We start from the raw sequence: 22871 nt of genomic DNA, 5'->3' as shown, positions 1-22871 counted from the left end.
AGGCTCATGCTATGATAGGTTTAAAAAATATATATGTCTAGAGAGCTTTCTGTTCATTATGTAGGTGTGGAAGGGTGCACCTTCCCTTAAAGTGTAGATTTGGTTTTCCAGAGTTGTTATTTTTTGTGTTCTTTCTCTCACTAGAGTTAACAGGACACTGTCCCTGATTTCTAAGGGAGAAATCTTGGTATAGTTTACGTGAAGTATGGAATTCACCTTGATGGCAATGGACATAAAGGTTTTAGATTGCAGTTATTGTTTCTGTTAGGCAAATGAGGCAAGCAGCCGCAGCTCAGAGGATTCCCTTCAGAACAGGTACATAGAAAGGGTGCAGGGTCAGGGAATGAACACAAAGGAATGAGTGCTGAAACAATTCTGTGTTCTTGAGCCATCTCGTTAAAGTGGCATCAGCTCAACATTGAGGTTCTTGGTAGGTGTTTGCTCAAATGCCTAAAACTTTGTGCATGTGGAGTTTTTTTTTAAGTCTCATGTAGGGACATTTTTTTCCCATTGATTTTAGGGAGAGAGGAAGGGAGAGAAACATTGATGTGAGAGAGAAACATCAGTTGGTTGCCTCTTATACACACCTGGACCAGGGACCAAACTCACAATCTATGTATGTGCTCTGACTGGGAATCAAACCCGCCGTCTTTCCATAATGGGAGGATGCTCTAACGAACTGAGCCACATGGCCAGGGCAAAGTGTGTGTGGGGTTTTTGAAAACAGTAGTAGTGGGAAGGCCCTAAATATTGCACAAACTTCAATTGTCTGTCTGAGCTCTTGAGTTACCAGGGGAGTGCCAAGTCCTTAGGAGTCTCATTCTTCTTCCTTGAGAATTCTCTTTTCCTATTCCAGAGCTCTAAATAAAGGGCTCCTCTGAGCAGGAGAAGTGAATTGAGTGAGTAGAATTGACAGTCCTGTCTGGCTTCTGCGCTTAAGGAAGTCGCATACTAAGAATCCCCTGCTCCCAGCCTAGGAATAAAGTAGAAGTGGATGATTAGCTGAGACCATCGGTAAAATGAAACTTAGGTATCTTAAAAACTGTTGTTCATGAAAACACATGGTGTCTTGTATTTCATTGTATGATACAGGGACTAAAATGTGAGAAAAGGAGATTATGGATGTTAGCATAATCAGAACATTGCTCATTATAAAAAGAAATAACAAAAGAAGTCAGTGTAACTTCTCACAGTTCCTTTTCAGTCTGATTCAAAACTGTCTTGTAAAAAATTCAACTCGGCAAGTGTGCATCGAGCATCAGCCATGCTAAGCATTAGGCCCTGGGTGTTCAAAGATGAACGTGACCCAGTCTCTGCCTCAAAGGCTACTCAATCTAATAGAAAATAGCCATTCTTAATGCCAATTTTATGCACCAAAAGTATTTTTGGTGATAATAATTGAGGCCCAGTGACTGAAAGTACTCTCTTCATTAAAATTCTCACATGATTCACCCATGAGGCCAGGCTTATGTTACAAAGGCATGGCTGTGCACACTGTAGGAAAAAAGCAAATTTTACATGGGCTGAAAAAATAAGGATTCTAGGGGGAAGCATGAAAGAATGTCTTTATGACCTTAGGGCAGGCAAAGATTTCTTAAAGAGGACACAAAATATGCTAATCATAGAAGGAAAATAAATGGGCAAATTGGGCTACACTAAGATAAAGACTTTTGGTTTATCACATGATACATTAGGAAAATGAAGTCAATGGAATGGGATAAGATTTTGCAATACAAATATTCAACAAAGGGCTTGTGTGTAGAATATGGGGTCTGTCTGGAAAAAGTGCAGCCATTGTTAACATAATGAGGACGGTTTGCGCAACATCAGTGTAACCCTGCAGCCAAGGAGAGTGGACTGGGATGCGCATGTGCAAACAATGACAGCTTCACTGTACTAGTCAATGGGGATGACTAGTACCATTGAGTGAGCATGTGTACTGTGTGGCCATTGCATTCAGAATGACTGAGTGAGCAGAGCAGTGAATCTGCATCAAACTTTGTGTTAAGTTTGAACAGTCTCCAGTGGAAACTATTCAGATGATTCAGAAGGCTGCAGCTTTGGGCCACTGGTGATTGGCTGCTTTATCAGAACAATGTGCCCACTCATGCATCATGTCTCATGCAGAGTTTTTTGGTGAAACATCAAATCAACCAGGTGATGCAGTCCCCCTACAGCTCAGATTTGGCACCCTGTGACTTTTGGCTTTTCCCAAAAGTAAAATCACATTTCGAAGGGAAGAGATTTCAGACCATCAATGAGATGACAGGGCAGCTGGTGATGATTGGGAGGACTGTGTGAAGTCCCAAGGTGCCTAGTTTGAAAGCATCATAGGACTGAGGCATCACTGTCCTATGTACAGTGTTTCTTGTATCTTGTATCTTCTTCAAGAAGTGTCTCTATTTTTCATAGCGCATGGCTGTATTCTTTCTGGACAGACCTTGTATATAAATAACTTCTACAAATCAATCAAAGGTAGATTACCCAATAGAAATGTGGGAAATAGACTTGAGTAAGCACTTCACAAAAGCAGATGTTGGTTGTCTTCATTGCAGTTAGTGATTAGAAGGGAGCCCAAGGGGCTTCTGGGATTCTGGTCATAATGTTGATAATGTGGGTGTGTTTATTGTGTGAAAGTCCTGCAAATTATGATCAGTGTACTTTTCTGAAATTTCATGGAGAAAGTTTACATGAAAAAGGAAAATGCCTCCTTTCCAGGAGGAACAAAATATTCTCAGAGGTTAACCTTGACTGCAAAATCTCTCTCTTCATGGAGCATTTCCTCTATTGTGAAAGCAGAGGAGGTGTTGAGAGCATGGGACTTCGTAACATGGCTAGGGCAGGTCCAGTTTGTGGAGTCGTCCTACACACAGAGTGTCAGTGTCTTGGGTTAGCACAAGGCCTTTGGCTGCAATATCCTAAGAAAGGCAGAGGAAAAACCAGTTATGGAGGAAGCGGTAGAAATAAGCTTAAGTTACAATTTTGGCTAGGGCTGACTCAGCATGTAATCCTGTTTAAGCCACCATTGATGGATCACTTATCATGTGTCCAGGCACTGAAATGGGGACTTTCTGTGCATTAAAATGTTTGATCCTCACCACCACTCTGGGAGGTAGGCACTGTTATTATCCAGATTTACAGATGGAGAAACTGAGGATTAGATGGAATAACTTGCTCAGGTTTCGGCTTGAAAGTATCATCAGCAAGCTGCAACTGAAATCCATATCTGTGCAATTTGAAAGCTCATCCCCTTGACATGGGGATACGTTGTCTTTAAAAAATTGTTTTTGATTGGGCATAATGAGGAAAAATACTTACATAATATACGTGAAGTTCAGATTTGATAGCCAGAAGCACTTTGAAGTCAATTTTTTTAAAGATTTTATTTTATTTATTCATTTATCTTTAGAGGGGAAAGAGAGAGGTGGAGAAACATCAATGTATGGTTGCCTTTTGTGCGTGCCCTGCTGGTAGTTAGCCTGCAAGGAACCAGCCTGCAACCCAGGCATGTGCCCTGACTGGGAATCGAACCGCGATCGTCTGGTTCGCAGGCCCGCGCTCAACCCACTGAGCTACGCCAGCCAGGGTGAAGTCAATTTTAAAGTCGGAGGTTTGTGCACTACAGGTTTTTATACACTGGAGTTCTTCCTTTTCTCTTGTAACATGGTTTGGAATACCCAGATGTGGGATGGGGAGAGAAATGAGACATCTCCCATGAAACAACACTGATTATAACAGGAATGCCCTTGTATGGGTGACCTGTGAGCCCGCCTCTGTGCTTTAGGGACATTTTAATAACCGGAGTAATTGCCTTTGACAGGCAGGCTTTGTTTTCTGTTCATTAATGACTCCCTACACTAGATTTTGCTCCTCTTTCCACTAATTCAAATACAGAGGTACATAAAATGGATGCTGCCAACTGACTGACACATCACTGTCTGCATAGCAATGCTCTCCTGCCTGCTTGGGTATGAAGAGCAAAAGAGGACAAGGGAAAGGGTAAGACAGATAACCTGTGGTAGCTGAATTTTTTTTCTTAAAGCCCAATTCTGGTACAGAAGCTAGAATTTTGACATATATAAATTGTTGATATTTAGCATGGTTAGCATTTTAGGATTACCCTACTTAGCACATACCAGTCCTCTTTTTTCCTCCTTGTGAGACAGAGTACCTCAGGGTACATGCAGGTAGATATTTCACACTTTGACTTGTTTTGCTGCTGTGGCTTGTTTTAGGTCCTCGGGGCCTTCATGTTTGCAGCCTGTGGAGTGTTTATAACACTGGAATAATATCACATCTCTAAATGAAATTTGGATTGTTTACTTCCAAATGTGGCTCCCCGACAATCCAATCAGTGACTGTGGAAGCAACATGGTGGAAAGGCACCTGATCTGATTTGAGTAGAAATATATGTGGACCTTGAGAGCTTGTTTGGAGGTGCTAGCAGGGGAGCACAGCTACTTGTATAACCTTGACCAAAGACCGGTCCTCTCCTCTAGTTGAGAAGGTCATCCTCTTCGACCGAGTGCGCAGCTTCGGGAGGAATGCACATGGATCAGTGAGGGAGGAAGGGGACACCCGCCTAGCCAGCAGATCAGTCCAATGAACCCTGGCAATCAATGGGGTGACAGATGTCGCAGCCAGATCTCCCTCACATCCAATATATGTGGATATGGTTATAGAGCTTTCTGTTTCTTAAAAAAAAACAACTCTGTTCTTTATCCTTGAAGCTAGTTGTCCTCCTTTTATTTGTGTGTAATATACAAGAAATAAGCACTATACGCAATTTTAAATAGAAAATGTCCACATTCAATTCAATTTACTTTATTTGAATCTAGTTACATAGACTTGTTGGACATACAGGTGCTTTAAAAAGCTGGACAGGAGCTCTGGGTGGCTTTTTTTTTTTTAAACACAGAACTTCTGGTTTAGAAGTCAGTTCCTCTTCAGAACTATGTCATTGTTTCCTAATCTGATTAGCACTGCACATTGTGTTTTGAAGCCATTCGGAGTACTGTAGGAGCATCTGTTGTACCGTCATTTGGAGGCTGCTGGGTTGTTTCAGAAATAACACCATCATTTTAATCTTGGCTAGTGTAATTATGATGTGCCTTGGTGTGATCCTTCTTGGGCCCAACTTCTTGGGAACTCACTGAGCTTCCTGGATTTCCTGGAAGTCTATTTCCTTTGCCAGACTGGGGAAGTTCTCCTTTATTATTTGTTCAAATAAGTGTTCCACTTATGGCTGTTTCTTTTCTCCTTCTGGTACCCCTATAATTCAGATGTTGGAATGTTTAAAGATGTCCTGGAGGTTCCTAAGCCTCTCCTCATTTTTTTGAATTCTTGTAACTTCACTTTTTTCTGTTTCATCATTTCTTCCTTCCTTCTGGTCCACTCCCTTGATTTGAGTCCCAGTTTCCTTTCCATTGCTATTGGTTTCCTGTGCATCTCCCTTCATTTCAATTAGTTTAGCCTTCATATGTTCCTCTAATTTGTGACTAAAATCAACCAGTTCTGTGAGTATCCTGATCACCAGTGTTTTGAACTGTGTGTCTGAGAGGTTCGCTATTTCTTTTTCGCTTAGAGTTATTGGCTCTGGGGCTTTGAGTTCTTCTTGAGCCATGCTTTGGACTGTTCATGCCTGTTACATATGAGGAGTGGAGCCCTAGGTGTTCACCAGGGTGGGGCAACTCAGTCATCATCAGACTGTCAGCACATTTCTCAAAAGAGATCTTACAAGCAAGAAGGGGCTGGAAAGAAGTATTCCAAGTCATGAAATCCAAAGACCTACAACCAAGACTGCTCTATCCAGCAAAGCTTTCATTTAGAATGGAAGGGCAGATAAAGTGCTTCTCAGATAAGATCAAATTCAAGGAGTTCATCATCACCAAGCCCTTATTATATGAAATGTTAAAGGGACTTACCTAAGAAAAAGAAGATAAAAAATAGGAACAGTGAAAGGACAGCAAACTCACAGTTATTAACAACCACACCTAAAACAAAAACAAACCAAGAGGACAGCTAGATCGGGAGTGGAACCATAGAAATGAAGAACACATGGAGGGTTAGCAACAGGGGAGTGGGAGGAGGAGAAGCGGGGAGAAGATACAGAAAATAAGTAGCATAGACGGTAGGCAAAAAATAGATAGGGGGAGGGCAAGAATAGTAGGGGAAATATAGAATCTAAAGAACTTGAGACAGGTGGACTTAAACTAAAGGAGGGAAATGGTGGGGGAGGGAGTGTGCAGGGTGAAGGGGAATGAAGGGGGGGAATAGAACAACTGTAATGGTATAGTCAATAAAATATATTAAAAAAAAGAAATAACCCCAAATGCCTTGACACCAAGAGATATAGCTCAACGGAGGCAGCGCCACGGTGCCGCGCAGGGATACTTTGTCTTGGCTTCCTGCTGGTAATTTGGTCCCCTCCAGTGTAACCAAGGTGGTCTTTTGTGGGGAGAGTGGTTTTAACTGAAGTTTGCCTTTCCTCTTTCCTTATTTAATGAAGTGGTGATAGCTGGCATTTTCCACCTTCAAACAATAGCATCAGTGACTTTTATAAATAGAAATCATTTCCCAGGCAGGCTTAGTTAGGTCTATGCTGGCGACTGTTTTATACACACGGCCTCATTTAAATGGTCGGGGCTTCAAATGTGTAAATGGCAAGTTTTCAGGCAATTTGGATAGGCTTCCCAGTCTCGCCTCTACATTTCCTGTCTAAACAACTTCTTCCATGTCCACAGCATGTTTATACAACATTGAATGAAACTTCTAATGGGAAATTTCTTCCAGGTGACCTTCCTGAGAGGCTCGGCTGTGAAGAAATCTTAAGAAACCCGACCCTGATGAAATTGCCTCCGTTGAGACTATTACTCGGTGCAGAAAACAAGGAACAGAATTCAGTTATTTTTGGTTCTTGAATAAATGAATTCTGTTTCCTTTTGTGTAGGTGGCAGGAAACATTAACCCCTGCAGAAGGTCCAGTCTCAGTTGGAAATTGAACTTTTGGTTTCTTTGAGTTAGGAGAACCTTTGAGAAAAGAATGGTAAATTGCTGTTATTTGAGCTTCAAGCAACTTGGCATCGGTTCAGTTGTCTGCATATCTTTTATAGATGTGTCTTTTCTAGGGTTGCCTGTCTTTACCTTTAATTTGCTGAAGGCTGGAGGCTTAGGCTGTGATTATCAATGTCCTCCAACTCAGCTCCACATGCGGATGGATGCTAATGAATCCTTTCTTAACCTTCCTAGCACTTCTGGAGAAATCAATCAGTAGAAGGCGGGACATCGAAGCCATCCAGAAAGCCAAAATCCTTTATTCATCTTGCATGAATGAGAGTGAGTAATAAAGACAAATAAATGACATATTCACCACCCTTATTCTTGGGAGTTCTTGTAATGTTTAAAGATATCGTTGAAGGAAAATGAGAACTAAGAATTCTGTTAATGTTTAAAGGTTTTGTTTAAGGAAAAGGAACGACTCTCAAAAACTGGATTTTGACTAGCCCTTTCTTAATGTTCTCTTGCTTGCTTGGTGGAGAAAATAGTCCTATTTCTATGGCATGGCTTCTTTTGGGTATCAGTTACTCCATGAGAAACTTGGGTAGGGTCAGAAGGACAAATCCCACTTTTGTGGTGCAGAGATCAGAATCCAGAGGCCAGGTGTGGCCTGAGGAGGAGCCTGGGAGGGAGGGCCCGTGAAGTGTTATTATGTCCCCTAATGACCTACTGGGGCCTAGGGAATTCCAGATTCATAGGAAGGTCAGTCTCCTTCTGGTTCTCTACCAGCTTAATAGACATTTTTGTTGGGTGTCAGGTATGTCTCAGTATCTTGGGTCTGATTAAAGTTAAGAGACACTTGTCCTTTTACCTGGCCCACTTTCTCAAGGCCCTTGCAGGAAGAAGCCAGTACCTCTGTGTTGACTTGTTTGGGCCTTGGGACATTATTTTGTTAGCTAGAAGAGGGCAGTAAAAGATGATGAAAGAATCCGAGGCATTAATTCACTTATTGGGGAGTGATTGGTTTTATTGAGCAGTTTCCTTTAGTTAGGGTTGTTCCTTAGTCTTGCAGAGTATTACCAGCTGAACATTGCTCATTGCCCAAGGTGAGCGTAGTGAGACTATCTTTTATTGTAGGGAACATCCAGCAGGTTCCCTAGTTTGCTCTCCTGGCGAGAACACCAGCTTTAGATAGTTACGTTGCAGTGTGACTCATATGTGGCTCTGTGCCCACTTATGCTCAGTCCACTGCACCGCTCTGTACCAGCTGAAATGTTAAGTTGGGGCCTTACAGGAATTTTCTCTTGAGAAGATACCCTCACATTCTAGTTTGGTGATCCAGTTTGCAATTCTAACTCTCCCTTCATATTTGCTCCCTTTCAGAAGCGATTGAAAAAGCAGATGCCAAGCCATTACTACACATCCTGCGGCATTCACCTTTTCGCTGGCCTGTGCTCGAGTCTAATATTGGTCCAGAAGGGGTTTGGTCAGAGAGAAAGTTCAGCCTTCTGCACACACTTGCAACGTTTCGTGGTCAATACAGCAATTCTGTGTTCATCCGTTTGTATGTGTCCCCTGATGACAAGGCATCCAATGAACACATCTTGAAGGTATAGTGGGGACTTGGCCATCTTGTTTGTTCAGTCATTGCTGACTCTGCACTCTTACCCACCTATTAGTGGGAAATCGAACCAGTCTTGGCATGTCCCTACCTCCTGGTTGCCCCATTTCTCAGCCTTCCTCTCAGGGACTGGGACACCCTCCAATCATCAGGTATCTGTTTCCGAAAAGAGACACACTATCCTAGTCTTTGTTTCCCCTTCAAGTGTGCATTTCTGCTGCGGGGGCCCTGGGCCTCTCACTCCCTTTCGGATCCTGCCACTTTCTAGGGACATTGACTGGTCTCTCTGCTCAGGAGAAACTTTAACTTCTTTGGCTGCCTAGGAGACCTTCTTTGTGCTCCATGAGAAGTCTCTCTTACCCCAAACTCCCCTCCCTCAGTGCACTTAGACTTCATTTTCCCCTGTGGCGAGATGGCACAGGATTTGTCACAGGCTTCAATAGAAACATGCAGGAAATGACAGAAGTCGATGCCGGAAACCACACCTTGTTATATGTGTTTACATTTATTTTATTTTATTTTTAATTTTTTGATTTATTTATCCTTACAAGGAAAGGGAAGGAGAGAGGGGGAGAAACATCAATGTGTGGTTGCTTCTCGTGCATCCCCTGCTGGGAACTGGCCCCTGCTGGGAACTGGCCTGCAACCCAGGCATGTGCCCTGACTGGGAATCGAACCATGATCTTTTGGTTCACAGGCCCGTGCTCAATCCACTGAGCTACACCAGCCAGGGCTTGTTTGCATCTATTTTATGTAAAGAGGTAACAAGACTGAGGATTTAAGGGACAGTAAAAGACTTAAATATATGTGTTACTGAAACAGCAACTCCAAGTCATCATCACTCAGTGGCCTATATTTGCGTGACTCATCGCAAAATCCATGAGGATGACAACGACAGACTCTTTTGGAAATGGAGTTTTTCTAATTTCTTTGTCTTTCCTTTTGCTGTATCATAATTCGTCAGAGGTTTCTTTGTGTATTACTATTTTGTTTCCTGAGGTTTATTGCAGTTGGAGAAAAAAATTCGTATTTCAGTTCAATGTGTTGGGTTTCCTAAACACATTTTATTTTCACCCCGCAATATTCAGATGCAAGGATTTAAAAAAAACCCTCAAATAACAGAGTGTCCTAATGTTGGCCTCTTGAGAAAGTCTTTTGCCTCAAGACTTTGTATGTTTCTAATGAGATTCAGTTGACAGACCTTATTCAATCTGTTTGGTGTATTTAAAATGTTCCCTAGAAACCATAACAATCTGAAGGTTTAAAAAAGTCTGGTAACTTCATTTGAATCATTGAGACTTTTATAATAAGTAGATTAAACTTCATTTCAACAGAGGGAAGCTTTGGCTTTCCTAATATTGTCTACACAGTTTCCTTTCCTGTGAGACTGAAGATCAAAAGGTTCTCCAAGTGGTCCAAATCTAATTGAAAGCCAAAGCATCTTAATCATAATATTGTGTTTTGTGGTCCTGCCTTACTTAATTTTTGGAAGAAATGGTGGCACATTGGGAATTGTGTTATGATGAAGCCAGGCTGGTTTGTGACTTGGGGCTTGGGGCCAATTAGAGAAGAAGATTGAGCACAATAATTTGAGGATTTTAGGAACACATGGACCAAATGGATGTTATGAAAACATCTTTTTTGCTCTTGAAACAAAAACAATATTTTTCCTTGAATTTTTCATAACCTTGCTAACTTTTTTTCAAAGATTTTATTTATTTATTTTTAAAGAGAGGGGAAGGGAGGGAGAAAGAGAGGGTGAGAAACATCAATGTGTGGTTGCCTCCTGCACGCCCCATGCTGGGGACCTGGCCCACAACCCAGGCATGTGTCCCAACTAAGAATTGAACCAGTGACCCTTTGGTTCACAGTCCAGTGCCCAGTCCACTGAGCCAGGGCACATTGCTAACTCTTAACTTAACCTTTGTATAATTTGTTGTGTATGAAGGGGATTTTCATGGAAAACTATGATCCTATACAGATTTTACATATTAAGAAAGAAAATATTTGAGATTATATTAAGACAAATAAGAAAGTAGAGATAGATCCAAGCAGTATAACATTGTATAAACTAATGATATGGGAATGTAATTAAATTTTTTATTAACGTGCTACTAAATTTTGATTTGTTATTTAGATTTTATATACTGCTAATTTGACTTAATTTTTATTTTATTTATTTATTTTTTAAAGATAACATTTTTTTAAAGATTTTATTTATTTATTTATCTTTAGAGGGGAAGGAGAGAAGGAGAGAAACATCAATGTATGGTTGCCTTTTGTGAGTCCCCCGCTGGTAGTTAGCCTGCAAGGAACCGGCCTGCAACCCAGGCATGTGCCCTGACTGGGAATCGAACCGCGATCGTCTGGTTCGCAGGCCCGCGCTCAATCCACTGAGCTACGCCAGCCAGGGCTGACTTAATTTTTAATGTGTGAATCAGATTTAAATGAGAAAATCTGCTGTTGTGATCCACTCTTTTGAGCCTTTAAACAGTTGTTGATATCCAAGAAAAAAAAGATAGATTTAGAGAAAGATCTTTTTAAAATTTCATTTTTAAATATACATGCGGTTAAATTCAGTTTTTGTGGTGCATGTGTCTGTAAGTTGTGACAAATGCACAGCCATCACCATAATCAAGAAACAGAAGCGTCCCATCATCCCCCGAAATTGCCTGTGTTGCCCCTTCGTAGTCAGCCAATTTCCCATCCCCAATCCCTATGTGCTGTCCCTGTGGTTTTGTCTCTTCTGGAATGTCATTGAAATTCTCCTGTTATGGCATGTATGAGAGGTCTACTCTCTTTTATGGCCAAGTAGTATTCCATTGTGTATCCCAGTTTGTTTATCTATTCACCAGTTGGAGAACTATTGGGTTGTATCCAGTTTTTGGTGATTATGAATAAAGTTACATGCAGGCTTTTGTGTGGGCGTAAGTTTTCCTTTCTCTTGGGTAAATACCTTGGAGAAAGATTGCTGAGTCATCTGTAGGTGTTTGTTTAACTTGATAAGAAACTGTCGATTGGTTTCCAAGGGGGCTTTGCTATTTTGCATTTCCACCAACAATGTGTGATTGATCCAGTTTTCCTGAATCCTCACTAACACTTGGTGTTATCTTTTTTTTTTTGCCAGTGTAATAGATGGGTAGTTGTATTTATTGTTGATTTGATTTATGACTTCCTAATGACCAGTGATGTTGACCATCTGTTCATGTGCTTATTTTCTGTATATCTTCATAGGTGAAGTGTCTGTTCAGATCTTTTGCCCACTTTTAAATTGGGTTGTTTTCTTGTTGAGTTTTGAGAGGGGTCTTTATATATTCTGGATATAAATCCTTTGCCATATATAGGATGGGGCAAAAGTACAATAGGTTTACAGTTGTAAGTATGCAAAGCAGAGTTTATTCTTGTAGTATTATTTATTGATTATTTTATTATTTTCCATATAAACAACTGTAAACCTACTTTTGCCTCATCCTGAATGTCAGTTTTCAAATACTCTCTCCCTGTCTGTAGCTTGTTTTTTCATTTTCTTTCTCAGAGCAAAAGTTTTTAATGATGATATCTCATTTATTTTTTTCTTTTATGGATTATGATTTTGGTGTCATGTCTAAGAATTCTTTGTATGACCTCAGGTCACAAGATTTCCCTTATGTTTTATTCTAGAAATTTTGTAGTTTTTAGGTTTTACATTTAGGTCTGTGATTCATTTTAAATAAACTTTTGTAGAAGGTGTGAGCTATGGGTAGAGGTTCACTTTTTTCGTAGATGGATGTCCTGTTTGGTTCTAGCACATTCCTTGAAAACAACTATCTTCTTCCTTTTGATTGCCTTTAAAGTGCTGAAAGTTTTAATTCACAAAACGATGCAATACTTTCCCATAAAAGTCCTAGTTATTTTTGTTGTCTGTTATTTGTCTTTTCATCATCTCTCCTATACTTTCCGGAGAGGGTTCTAAAATTCACTACCATTTCTCAATATTATACTTTGATTTCTTTCAAATAAAATCAATGGATGCAACACAGTATTTTGGGGGTGGGGCAGTGGACAACGTCATTACTCAGTTCCATCCAGATTGGCATTTTGCAAAATACTGCAGTGAGAGGAGTACTGGATCTGGCGGCAGGAGACAGCGATTCTCCTCTGAGCTCTGCCCAGCCGTGTTCCCTCGGAAGAGTCACATCACTCCTCTGGCTTTTGTTTCTCCACCCATCAAATAAGGGGGAAAACCAGATAATCTCTAAGGCCTATTCCAACTCCCAAAGCTTTGATGCTATTCAGCACTGACAGAACCTTGGAAGGGTTAGAAACTGTGAATTGGGGAAGCAGACACAGATCTCTGATACTTGATAATATCTGTCATTGCTGAAGTGCCTATTTACATGTAGCTGTGAGTGTGTTGAATTGTTTTTATAATGGTAACACAAACTCAAAATATGACTGGAATGCAGATCTCATGGCTCTCCTTAACATAGTACATAAGAATGGACAGCGTAAGCAAAATACTTTGTTTTTATTTCCACAGCTGGACCAAGCGACGCTCTCCCTAGCTGTGAGGGAGGACTACCTTGATAATAGCACAGAAGCCAAGTCTGTAAGTTCTACACATATTCAACTCTGCACCTTGTCAGGCTGTTGTTGGGTTCATAAGTTGTTCACGAAGTCCTGCCTCTTTACTGAAAATGAGCAGTGTGGCTCTTTGATGACCCTATTCCCAGTACAGGGAGCAAAGGTCTGTCACTTAGGTAAATGGTGCTCCCTGTTTTCTGGAAGTCTGGGCATCAGGGCTGTACAAGTGCCCGTGCTCAGTGCCCTCATGATCGAGCTGTGGAGAGAGCATTCCCGAATGATGAAGTAACCAAGAAATGAGCTTGCGGCCATCCCTCAGAAGTGCAGGGAGCTCACTGCACATCACAGAAGTAATGTTTGGGGACAGATACCCAGTCACCCAATGATTCTCAAATCGTACTGCTTAAGAATCACCTGGGAAGCTTCTGTTAAATGTCTGATTCTTGGCCCACAGCCCCGGAGAGTCTGCTTCAGTAAGCCTCAAGTGGGACCCGGGAATCTGTTTTCTTAACAGGTCATCCAGACGAATGAGAACCAGATGGGGTCAGTCACGTTCGATTTCTCGGGTTGACTTGGAAACCTAGATTTTTATTAGATTTCCCCCGGTTCATTCCTGACACCTTGAATTCATTTTGGAAACTTTGTTGAACTCCAAAAGGAGCCTCAGACCCAGGGTCCCCTTGACCCGGGAGCTCTCTGGTTTCTTGCTCAGGCTGAGAATGGAAAGTGCTGGCTCCCAATGTAAGTCTCTGTTCCTTTGCTGATACTAAAGCCCAGAAGGTTCTGGAGGGCAGGAAGGCAACCTCGGCCAAGGGCAGTCATCAGAGAAGGTTGGCAGGTGTTTCTTCTTAAAAGTGGATGGAATGAACTTTTGTCAATCTGGGGGCACCTCTGTTACTGCTGGGGTCATCACCCTAGCAGCAACCAGGCTGGAAATTGTCTCCCTTTATAACCAACCAGTCAAGTCCTGTGGATTCTACCTTTAAAATCTCTCTTCCACCTGGTCTCCCATCTCTATTCGTACAGCTCTTGGTCAGGTCCATGGTTATTCTTGGCTTGATTACCGCAGATAGCCTCTAGTTGTTACCTCCTTTCCTACAGCCCCTTCATCGCCTCCATAGTACCACTTGATAAAATCTCTTCTCAAAGTGCAGCTCCCATCATGCTTTTGCTCACAAGCTAGGATCTAAACACCTTAGAGGGAGTTCAGGGCCTCTTTGTGACCTGCTCCCAAACCCCCTTTGCTGTGGCGTGTATTTCTTCTTCCCCTAACAAAGGCAGCTCATACCCCTCATAGGAGGTCTCCTCACTGCTCCCAAATATGTCTTCTTCAAATGCTGTGTTTCTGATTTCTTCAGGCTGTAATTCTTCTTCAGCTCTTGAGTTTTTGAGCACTTAGCAGCTTTATTAAGGAAATTATTTTGGTATCTCTAATGTTACAGTTAGTAATTACTTGTTTATCTCCCTCACTCACTGAGAACCAGATCACACACTGGGAAATCAGACTTAAGCATTATTTAATTTTCCATCTGTACCCCCTCTCCCAAATGCACATAATGCCTAGCAAGACATCTTGCACATGTATTGATTTATTAAATATTCCTTAAATCTAACTGGGAATTGCGAAGCATTGTTTCTAATTAAGTGTGTTTGCAAAGTTTGCTCACTGATTCAACAAGTATTTTTTAGGGGCCAGCTATATGCCAAACATAGTATATGTCCCAAGGTCATTAACACAGTCAGAAGAGCCTACAGAATCAAGGTATGTGTCAGGAAATCCTATTCCTATAGCTGAGGTTATTTAATACCTGGTATATTGAGTTCTTATAAATATATCTGAAAGGAGAGGTGACTGCCAATGAGATTCCTCACTTCCCACAAAATAAGGCTCTCCCCTCCAATGACATATGAATATCATGAAAATGGGTTTATGAACATGTAAGGAGGAAATTCTATATTTGCTATTTGCTCAGTTTCACTTCATCATTCTCTCATCTCTCCCTTCTTTTTTCCCTGAGGTGGTAAGAAGAACTTTGTTAAAACTACACAAAACTGAAAAGACATAAGGCCTCAGTTGCTGGTCTTTTATTTTTTAGTCATGCTGCCTGCTTTTAGCAACAGCTCTTTCCAATTATTTTACTAAAGCCTCTCTTGCCTGGGAAGAGGAGCCTGACTTTTAACTTTCTATTCTGAGCTCGTGTGGAGATGTTTCACGTATCCATAATATTGTTGGTTGCCATAAAACTAGTTCTCTTGATTCTTGGTGGCCGGACATCTCTGTCTGTCATGGAAACGGGATCCACATAGCTATCACTCCTCTGTCTCCCAAAGTGGTATGTGGGTGGTTGGTATTGCATTTTGCCTGTACCATACGTTGAGTACAGGTGAGAATAAAGGGCATGTATTTCCACCTGCTGCTTCTGCTCCCCTCTGTCCCTGAAACCTACTTCCTAATAGATTGTTGTCATGGTCACTTGCTTCTTTATCTCTTACAGTATCGGGATGCCCTTTACAAGTTCATGGTGGATACTGCCGTACTTTTGGGAGCTAATAGCTCCCGAGCAGAGCATGACATGAAGTCGGTGCTTAGATTAGAAATTAAGATAGCTGAGGTAAGATAATATAAACCTATTTTTTCTTTTTCTTATTTTAAAAGCAGTATATCCTGAATGAAAAAATATATATAAAATGGCATTCTGTGGTATTGTCCTTTGGGTCCAATGTAGAACTCAGGGAAGTAACAGGAAGAAGAACCATGACAGAAAGAAGAGCTCTTTATTCCTTTGGCCACCTTGCTTGATGCCCATTCGGTGTCCTTATACTGCTCAGCTACAGCCAAAGACCCTCTGACTATGTCTTCCAAGAGAAACTTGTATGTGGCTCCAATAGAAGAATAAATACGAGTTGGGGTCCCTCCATAAAAACCCAAAATTGTCTCCTGGAGGGTGGGCCCCTTGTAGTACAGGGGCCCATCTGAATGTTCTAGGTGAATGTTCTAAGAACCCATCTGAATCAGTATGCCAGTTGGTGTTGTTGTGAGAGGCTGTGTTTGGCATCAGTGAAAATTTTTTGAAGACTCTTTCAACACATTTGCCCATTTTATGGGTGATTTACAAATACACCTGCCCACACTGCACTGAGTGTTCAGCAGTTTTTGACTAAAAATGGTATGACCCCTTTGCCCTACCCTCTCTATTAACCCATTCTCTCCTAAAGAGGCTTCTTTTTGTTTCCCTGGATGAAAAAAGTCCTCAAAAGGAAACATTTTGCCAGCATGGAAGAGGTGAAGCAAAAAATGGCAGAAACACTAAAAGGCATCAAAATGGACTAGTTCAAAACTGTTTTTGAGCAGTGGAAAACATGTCTTGATAGGTGTATTGCATCAGATGGAGGGTACTTTGAAGGTGATGGAAGTTTAAACATGTAAGAAGAAATATACAATTTTGAATGAATAAATTCCAGTTTTCTTGGGTCCCCCCTTGTATTTAATGAATCCTTATTGATTTGGTTTGAGTGGAAGGTAATTTTTAATCTAATCTACTCTTTCCAGGGGTGTCCAACCTTTTGGCATCTCTGGGCCACACTGGAAGAAGAGTTGTTTTGGGCCACACAAACACTAATGCAAACTGATGAGCAAAAAAAAAAAAAAAGGTTTTAAGTAAATCTATGCTTTTATGTTGAGCTGCATTTATAGCCATCCTGGGCCGCATGTGGTCCGAGGGCCACAGGTTGGACACCCCTGCTCCCCATTCCCACTCAGGGTCAGTCTGACCTAAGGTGCAGACTTCGGGAAGTCTGTCCACCCATACTGTATACACAGTTAGATGTAGAAGGTGTATAGGGAGCACGCTGGTGAGCATTTTTACCTGCCTTTCCGGGGCTACTTTGTACCCAGCCCTGTTATTTATCTATTTATTTATCTATCTATCTATCTATCTATTTATTTATTTATTTTGCCCCACTTCAATGCATGTCATTTTGTCCTGTACTCTGTTCTGGGTTAAGTCACCTTAAGTTCTTTCAGGCTAAGTGGTGGAGACAAAAAGAAACAAGAACAAAGTTGAGGGAGAATGACAGATCCTAAATGGTTTGCTTTGTTTATAGAGTAACTTTTTTTTTCCCCCTAGAAGAACCAAAGTATAAAATCCCTACTCATTCCCAGGTCCAGAGAGAACAAACATAGTGAGATCTGCTTGTTGAGATACCTTGTGGTGAAAAGAAAAAGAACTTCTGTGAAGAAACACTTGTATACGAGTTGGTAGTCTTCTGTAAGAAGTTGGCAAAAATCCTAAGGTGCCCGCAAGTCCTAGTGTTGCCCGGTTTCGTGTTTGCTGCAGTGGTGGTGGGGTGTTGCAGTGTGGAGTTGGAGTGATGGGTAAGGATGAGGAGAAATTAGTCTCTCTCAGTGGCAGTGATGCATGCGTGTACCTCTTTCCAAAGTGTTACTTGCAGCATAAAGAGTGCGTTCCTGCATGTCACCTTTGAAGACTGTAAAGACCACTGCAGATGTTCTGGAGTCAAAGTCTGTGCCTCTTAAGCCATGTCTGGAGGCTGTCGGGATACCCTTCACAGGCACAGAGGAGACCCAGAGCTCTAATCCGGACCGAAGCTCTGATGCATCAGGGAAGGCCTTGCCCTGAGCCCGGGATTTAGACCAAAATGGGAACTAAAAACAGCTGGGCTGAGGCAAGACTGGGAACTGCCAAGAGGCTAAATGAAGTGACAAATCCACGGGGTGGGGGGAAGCAGCTGGCAGAGAGCTGAAAACAGCTTCGAGGCCAAAGGGCTCCAACCTGGGGCTGCGAGCCTGATTAGAGGGAGGAGTGGACAGTCTCTGAGGCAATGATTCAAACAAAGCCAGGAAGATGTTTGAGAGATGCAGGAATTCTCTCCTGTGGAGGGTGAGGAGGGAGAAGCTAAGGGCACTGAAGCATTTAGAAAAAGAGCGGACAGATGTCTGCCACTCAGCCTTCTGTGCATTTGTCTTGAAAATCCACAGTACGTGAATTTTTGGCCTGTTAGTAAACACTCACCTCTGTTACACCCCAGGTCACTGGAGCCATTCAAAATTGCACATAGTCCTACAGAAACTTCTAAAGCTTCCCTGGGGAGGCAGGACAGCCTAGCTGAGCACAAATTAAGTCACTGTAAATCCAGCCATGGAAGCGTTTAAACCAATCCCAGCTAGAAAGATGTGTGCACCAGGGGAGGATTTATTGATGGAGGGGCCCTTGTGATCGGACCCAAGTGGAGTTTAATAAAAAGGCTTGACAGAGGAAATGAACCTTGTCTTTAATGATAGTTCAAACCCTGGGTGTGTTGATGGTGGGTGAGGATGCAAGGGTAGGAGAGTCCTGTGGGAAGTGGTAGGTGGCAAGTTTAATGCAAGAGAATCAGATGATGTGATTCAGGGCTGGGCATGGGGAGCTAATAAAGCCTATCCATGGACGTGATTAAGATGGCCCATGAGAAAGATGATCACTGCCACCCTTCCTACATTAGGTTCAGTGTGACAGAGGCTAGAAGCTTCCATTTGTTTCGGTGTTGGCAAGATGGTCAAGGGCAGGCATATCGGGAATGGAAAGAGTGTGGGGAGTCAGGGCTGGACATGCAGACTTGGAACTGTGCATCTGGATGGTGGCTGAACCCATACCCCCAGCAGTGGGGCCAGGGGACTCTCAAGGCCAGAGAAAGCAGAGGGAAGATGGGTAGTGAAGGAATGAGCTGTTGACAGAATGATCACAGGTGGCAGTGGTGCCCAGATAGGCTAGTGTTCTCCAGTGAAAACGTGGCCCCTGGGATGAAGGATCGGCCGTGGTTCATGAAAGACTGAGGTCATTATCTGGACACCATAGGTGAAGGTGGGAGGTTTGTCTCAATTGACTAACCTCAGTTTGGCTGCCAAAACTAGGCCAAACAGTAGATGTTATCCATCCACAGTGTAAATGAGGAAGGGATTCTGGGTAGTTATTTTGGGGCTCAGGACAATGTTTCACACTGAACAGGACAGAGGAGTCGCTTTTTATTTTCTTAATCTTAATTTTGCCTAAACTTGATGTCTTTTTTTTTTCCTCTCCCAAGTTCAGCACCACACCAAACTCTTGACAAATTGTATGATACTATGCAGATGTCTGGGCACCCGTGGTATAGAAAGTGTCATGCAGTAAGAAATGGTTCCTTTGAAAAAGTAATCAAAATCTCCTTCCCACAGATAATGATTCCACATGAAAACCGAACCAGTGAAGCGATGTACAACAAAATGAACATTTCCCAACTGAGTGCTATGATTCCCCAGGTTGGTGAAAACAATCCAGGGATTGTTTTTTTTTTTTAACAAGTGATTGTATTTCATCTGTGTGTAAATTTCTGCCTCCTAAAACCTACTGCCCATCTTCTCAGTTATCATTTTTGTCCATTATCACATAAAATATCTGTTGTCTATGTGTCATGATGCTTTTTGCTATAAGGGACAGAAAACCTTCCAAGATAGCTTAAAAACGTACAGCCCATTGTGTTATATGACCACAGTCCACACGTAGGTGGAGATTGGTGTTGCTTTAACTGTTTAACAATGTTGTCAGCAACCCAAGTTGTTTATTTCCGCTCTATTCTCTTTAGTGTGTTGGCTATTTGACTTCATGTTCGAAGACTCAGGCTTGCAGTGTACCGACCACAGGTTCATATATTTCACCTGCCAGTAGGGCAGGGAGAATGGGGAAGGGACAGTGATGGCCTTTCTAGAATATCCCCAGATGTCTTCCTTTTATTTCTTATTGAATAGAATAGGGGCACATGGCCATCCCTGCCTACAGGGAAGACTGGGCCAGTGAGTAACCTGTTTTCCATTCCAATAGTAGAGGTAGGCAAGGGAGAAAAAAAGGAGGTTGGAAATGACTTTTGGGAGAGCCAATGAAAACAAGAAGATAATGATGCTCTGAAGAGGGGACACATTATTATTATTATTATTATTATTTGTGGCTTATTTCCCCTGTGTAAGAAAGGCTGTGCCAGAGGGAAGACCAGTAATGTTCTCGGACATCTGTGTCTGTGTGAACTAGGCAGTGACTGAACATGGGAGCCAGGGAGAGTGCAGAGGGGAGAGGAGGGAGAATGCAGGGGAGAAGGAGGGAAGAAAGGGAGAGCATGGAATGGAGGGAAGAGAGAATGAAGGAGGGGAGAGTTGAGAAAGGAGGGTGAGAGAGTGCTGGAGGGGCCAGCAGAGTGAGTGTGCATATTGCCAGGTGAGTGTCCATGTGCAGATGGTACAGAACACATGTTCCATTTATGAGGTCAGCAGTAGGTCTGGGTGGCAGTGATCAGGCATTTACTGTATAGATTTGAGCAGTTGCATCTTTAATGCTTTGGTTTGAAATCATAAGCAATGGATTGTATTTCACTGACTATACACTTATCTGCCTTGCTTGCCATGTTAGCAAGAGGATCTTTCACTCTGCTTTTTTCTCGTTCTCCACAGTTTGACTGGCTCGGCTACATCAAGAAGGTCATCGATGTCAGACTCTACCCTGACCTCAAAGACATCGGCCCCTCAGAGAATGTGGTTGTCCGTGTCCCTCAGTACTTCAAGGACCTGTTTAGGATACTAGGCTCTGAGAGGAAGAAGTAAGAGCTTCCCTATGTATTTTCCTGTGACTTTTGTTTTTCCTTTGTAATTATAAGGCCTCCCCTTGCATGTCTTTTGGAAACTACTTTTAATACAAGTTACATCAAAAGAGCAGTGGGGAAAATCATGGTGCCCTTTGTGACAAATCGGCCAAAACCATTGTCTGGTATCATTTGCTTACCGCAATAACAGCACATGTGCAATGTTTTTGCCCTTATTTCTGGTCTTTCTCTATATTTTCCCTCTGAAAACCTAAGTCGCTAGTTTTTGGGGAATAGTTATATAACAATGTTGTTTTTCTGAGACTATATAAACATCTTTTTCTGCCTAGTTTTGTCTAGGTCTTTTGCTGCTCTTTTTCCTGGTTTCTTTTTAGCCAATAAGTCACTTTGTGGCAATAAAGCAAAGAACCTATATTGGAAAGACGTAAGATCGCTCTGAGAGCTGTAGAGAAATTGCACTGGTGAAACAACTTCAGGAACGGATAGGGTTTTTTTTTTTTTTTAAATTTGAAAGAATGTTTTAGGATTTTTTGCTGTGCTACTTTGGCACTGCAAAACAAGGAAATCTTAAAAATGACCAGGAAAGAGGATTTTACATCTTCATGAAGCCCTTTAGGTTAGACCACAGGGAATGAAGCACAGAAAGGTCAGCCAGTTTACAAAGACAAAGGCTACTTACCAGGCCATAAATACCACATTTTCTTATTTGGGCTTGGCCAAGGCTATGTTGCTAGGAGTGGTGTTTTAAACAAAGGCGCCTACGAAAGTCTTGGGAATAAAATTTATCATCCGTCCCCACCTACAGACACTCAGACACCTGTGAAGAGCTGCTTTCTTTTTAAGATAATCTCTTCTTATGGAAAAAGCAGTATGTGTGCATCGAGGAAAGCTTACAGCACAGTATACATACAGAGAAGGGAGAGAAGAAACAATAAATTCGCTTAAAATTTTACCAAACATAAGCAGTGATTCTTTTAAAATTCTGTAAGTGAAAATTGAATCTAGAGATAGTGTTTGTGTGGAGTAGAGCCTTGCTAATCAAACTGCGCTTCATGGACCAGCTGCCTGTGGTAAAATACAGATTCCAAGACCCTTCCTCCATAGAAGCTGATGAAGTATTGAGTTGGCCAAAAAGTCTGTTTAGTTTTTCCCATCTAAGAAAAGACATGTACTTTTATTTTCACCGGTAACTTCATTGACTTGGATATTTTGAGTATGTCGGCTATCTCTCACGTGGTATAATGTTGATTGTTCTCAATTAATGTCTCAATTTGATCACTGTCAGTTTCAATGGGTCCACCCAACCGTGGAGCATCGTCCAGGGGGAAATCTCCAGCACTAAACTTCTCAAACCACTCTTGACATGTTCAATCAGTCACAGCACCTTCTCCATATACTGTACAAATCTGTTTTGCATTTCAGTTGCACTTTTACCTTTCTTGAAATAATAAAGCATGATATGCCAAAAGTGTTACTTATTTTCCATTTTCACCATTAAAATGGCTTCACAAAAGTTCACCAATTTTGATATTTTTCTAAATGCACACTGATATGACAGCTGTCACAATACAATGAAATCGTAACAAAATCGTTTCCAATGAAGTTAAAGACAACTAAACACTACTATAACCATCTTATGGGAAAAAACCGAACGAACTTTTTGGCCAACAGAATACCGCCTAATTTAGTCTGAGGAGCAAGAATGGGAGGTGAGACATTGAGGAAAGATGGAGTCAAAGAGATTTTCTTCCTGGCAAGGCCTGGCCTAGCCTATTGGAGGTCATCTGCCTCAGAATTGTATGTGTGTGTGTTTAGCAGGCTGGCCTAAAACAAAACCTTGGAGATGTTGCCAAGCCTCTGTGATCCCTTTTGTCTTCACTTTCATTTCCATATAAAGGAATCACGGTGTACATTAACGTGAGATGACTCTGTTGGACAGATGTTTCTAGAGGCTTACTTGGAAAGTGTGCTGTTGTGTGGACCTCTTACAGGGTTCAGCGATGCTGAGGGTGACGGAGGGCCTGGCTAGTCAATGCATGGCCCATGGAGAGCAGTGTAGGCTTTGCCT

The 22871-nt window shown here is 41.9% G+C and overlaps 1 protein-coding gene across 3 annotated transcripts in view; it reads left to right on the top strand.

Annotated features, from left to right (window-relative positions):
* PHEX (phosphate regulating endopeptidase X-linked) overlaps positions 1 to 22871 on the top strand; it is a 189429-nt gene that overhangs the window by 38672 nt on the left and 127886 nt on the right. The window contains exons 1-7 of one of the 3 annotated variants that reach the window (XM_037046229.1): positions 6327 to 6413; positions 7249 to 7335; positions 8380 to 8606; positions 13137 to 13205; positions 15676 to 15792; positions 19392 to 19475; positions 20655 to 20800. In XM_037046229.1, coding sequence (XP_036902124.1) covers positions 7326 to 7335; positions 8380 to 8606; positions 13137 to 13205; positions 15676 to 15792; positions 19392 to 19475; positions 20655 to 20800 — 653 coding nt within the window. In that variant the 5' untranslated portion in view covers positions 6327 to 6413; positions 7249 to 7325. Of the gene's footprint in view, positions 1 to 6326; positions 6414 to 6956; positions 7046 to 7248; positions 7336 to 8379; positions 8607 to 13136; positions 13206 to 15675; positions 15793 to 19391; positions 19476 to 20654; positions 20801 to 22871 lie in introns of those variants that run through there. The other 2 variants (XM_037046230.1, XM_037046228.1) reach the window with 2 other exon arrangements.

The sequence above is a fragment of the Sturnira hondurensis genome, unplaced genomic scaffold, assembly GCF_014824575.4.
Source record: "Sturnira hondurensis isolate 20B ecotype Veracruz unplaced genomic scaffold, ASM1482457v3 Scaffold0005220, whole genome shotgun sequence".
Lineage (NCBI taxonomy): Eukaryota > Metazoa > Chordata > Mammalia > Chiroptera > Phyllostomidae > Sturnira > Sturnira hondurensis.
The sequence above is the reverse complement of the archived record's forward strand: the minus strand, read 5'-3'. Positions and strand labels throughout refer to the sequence as shown.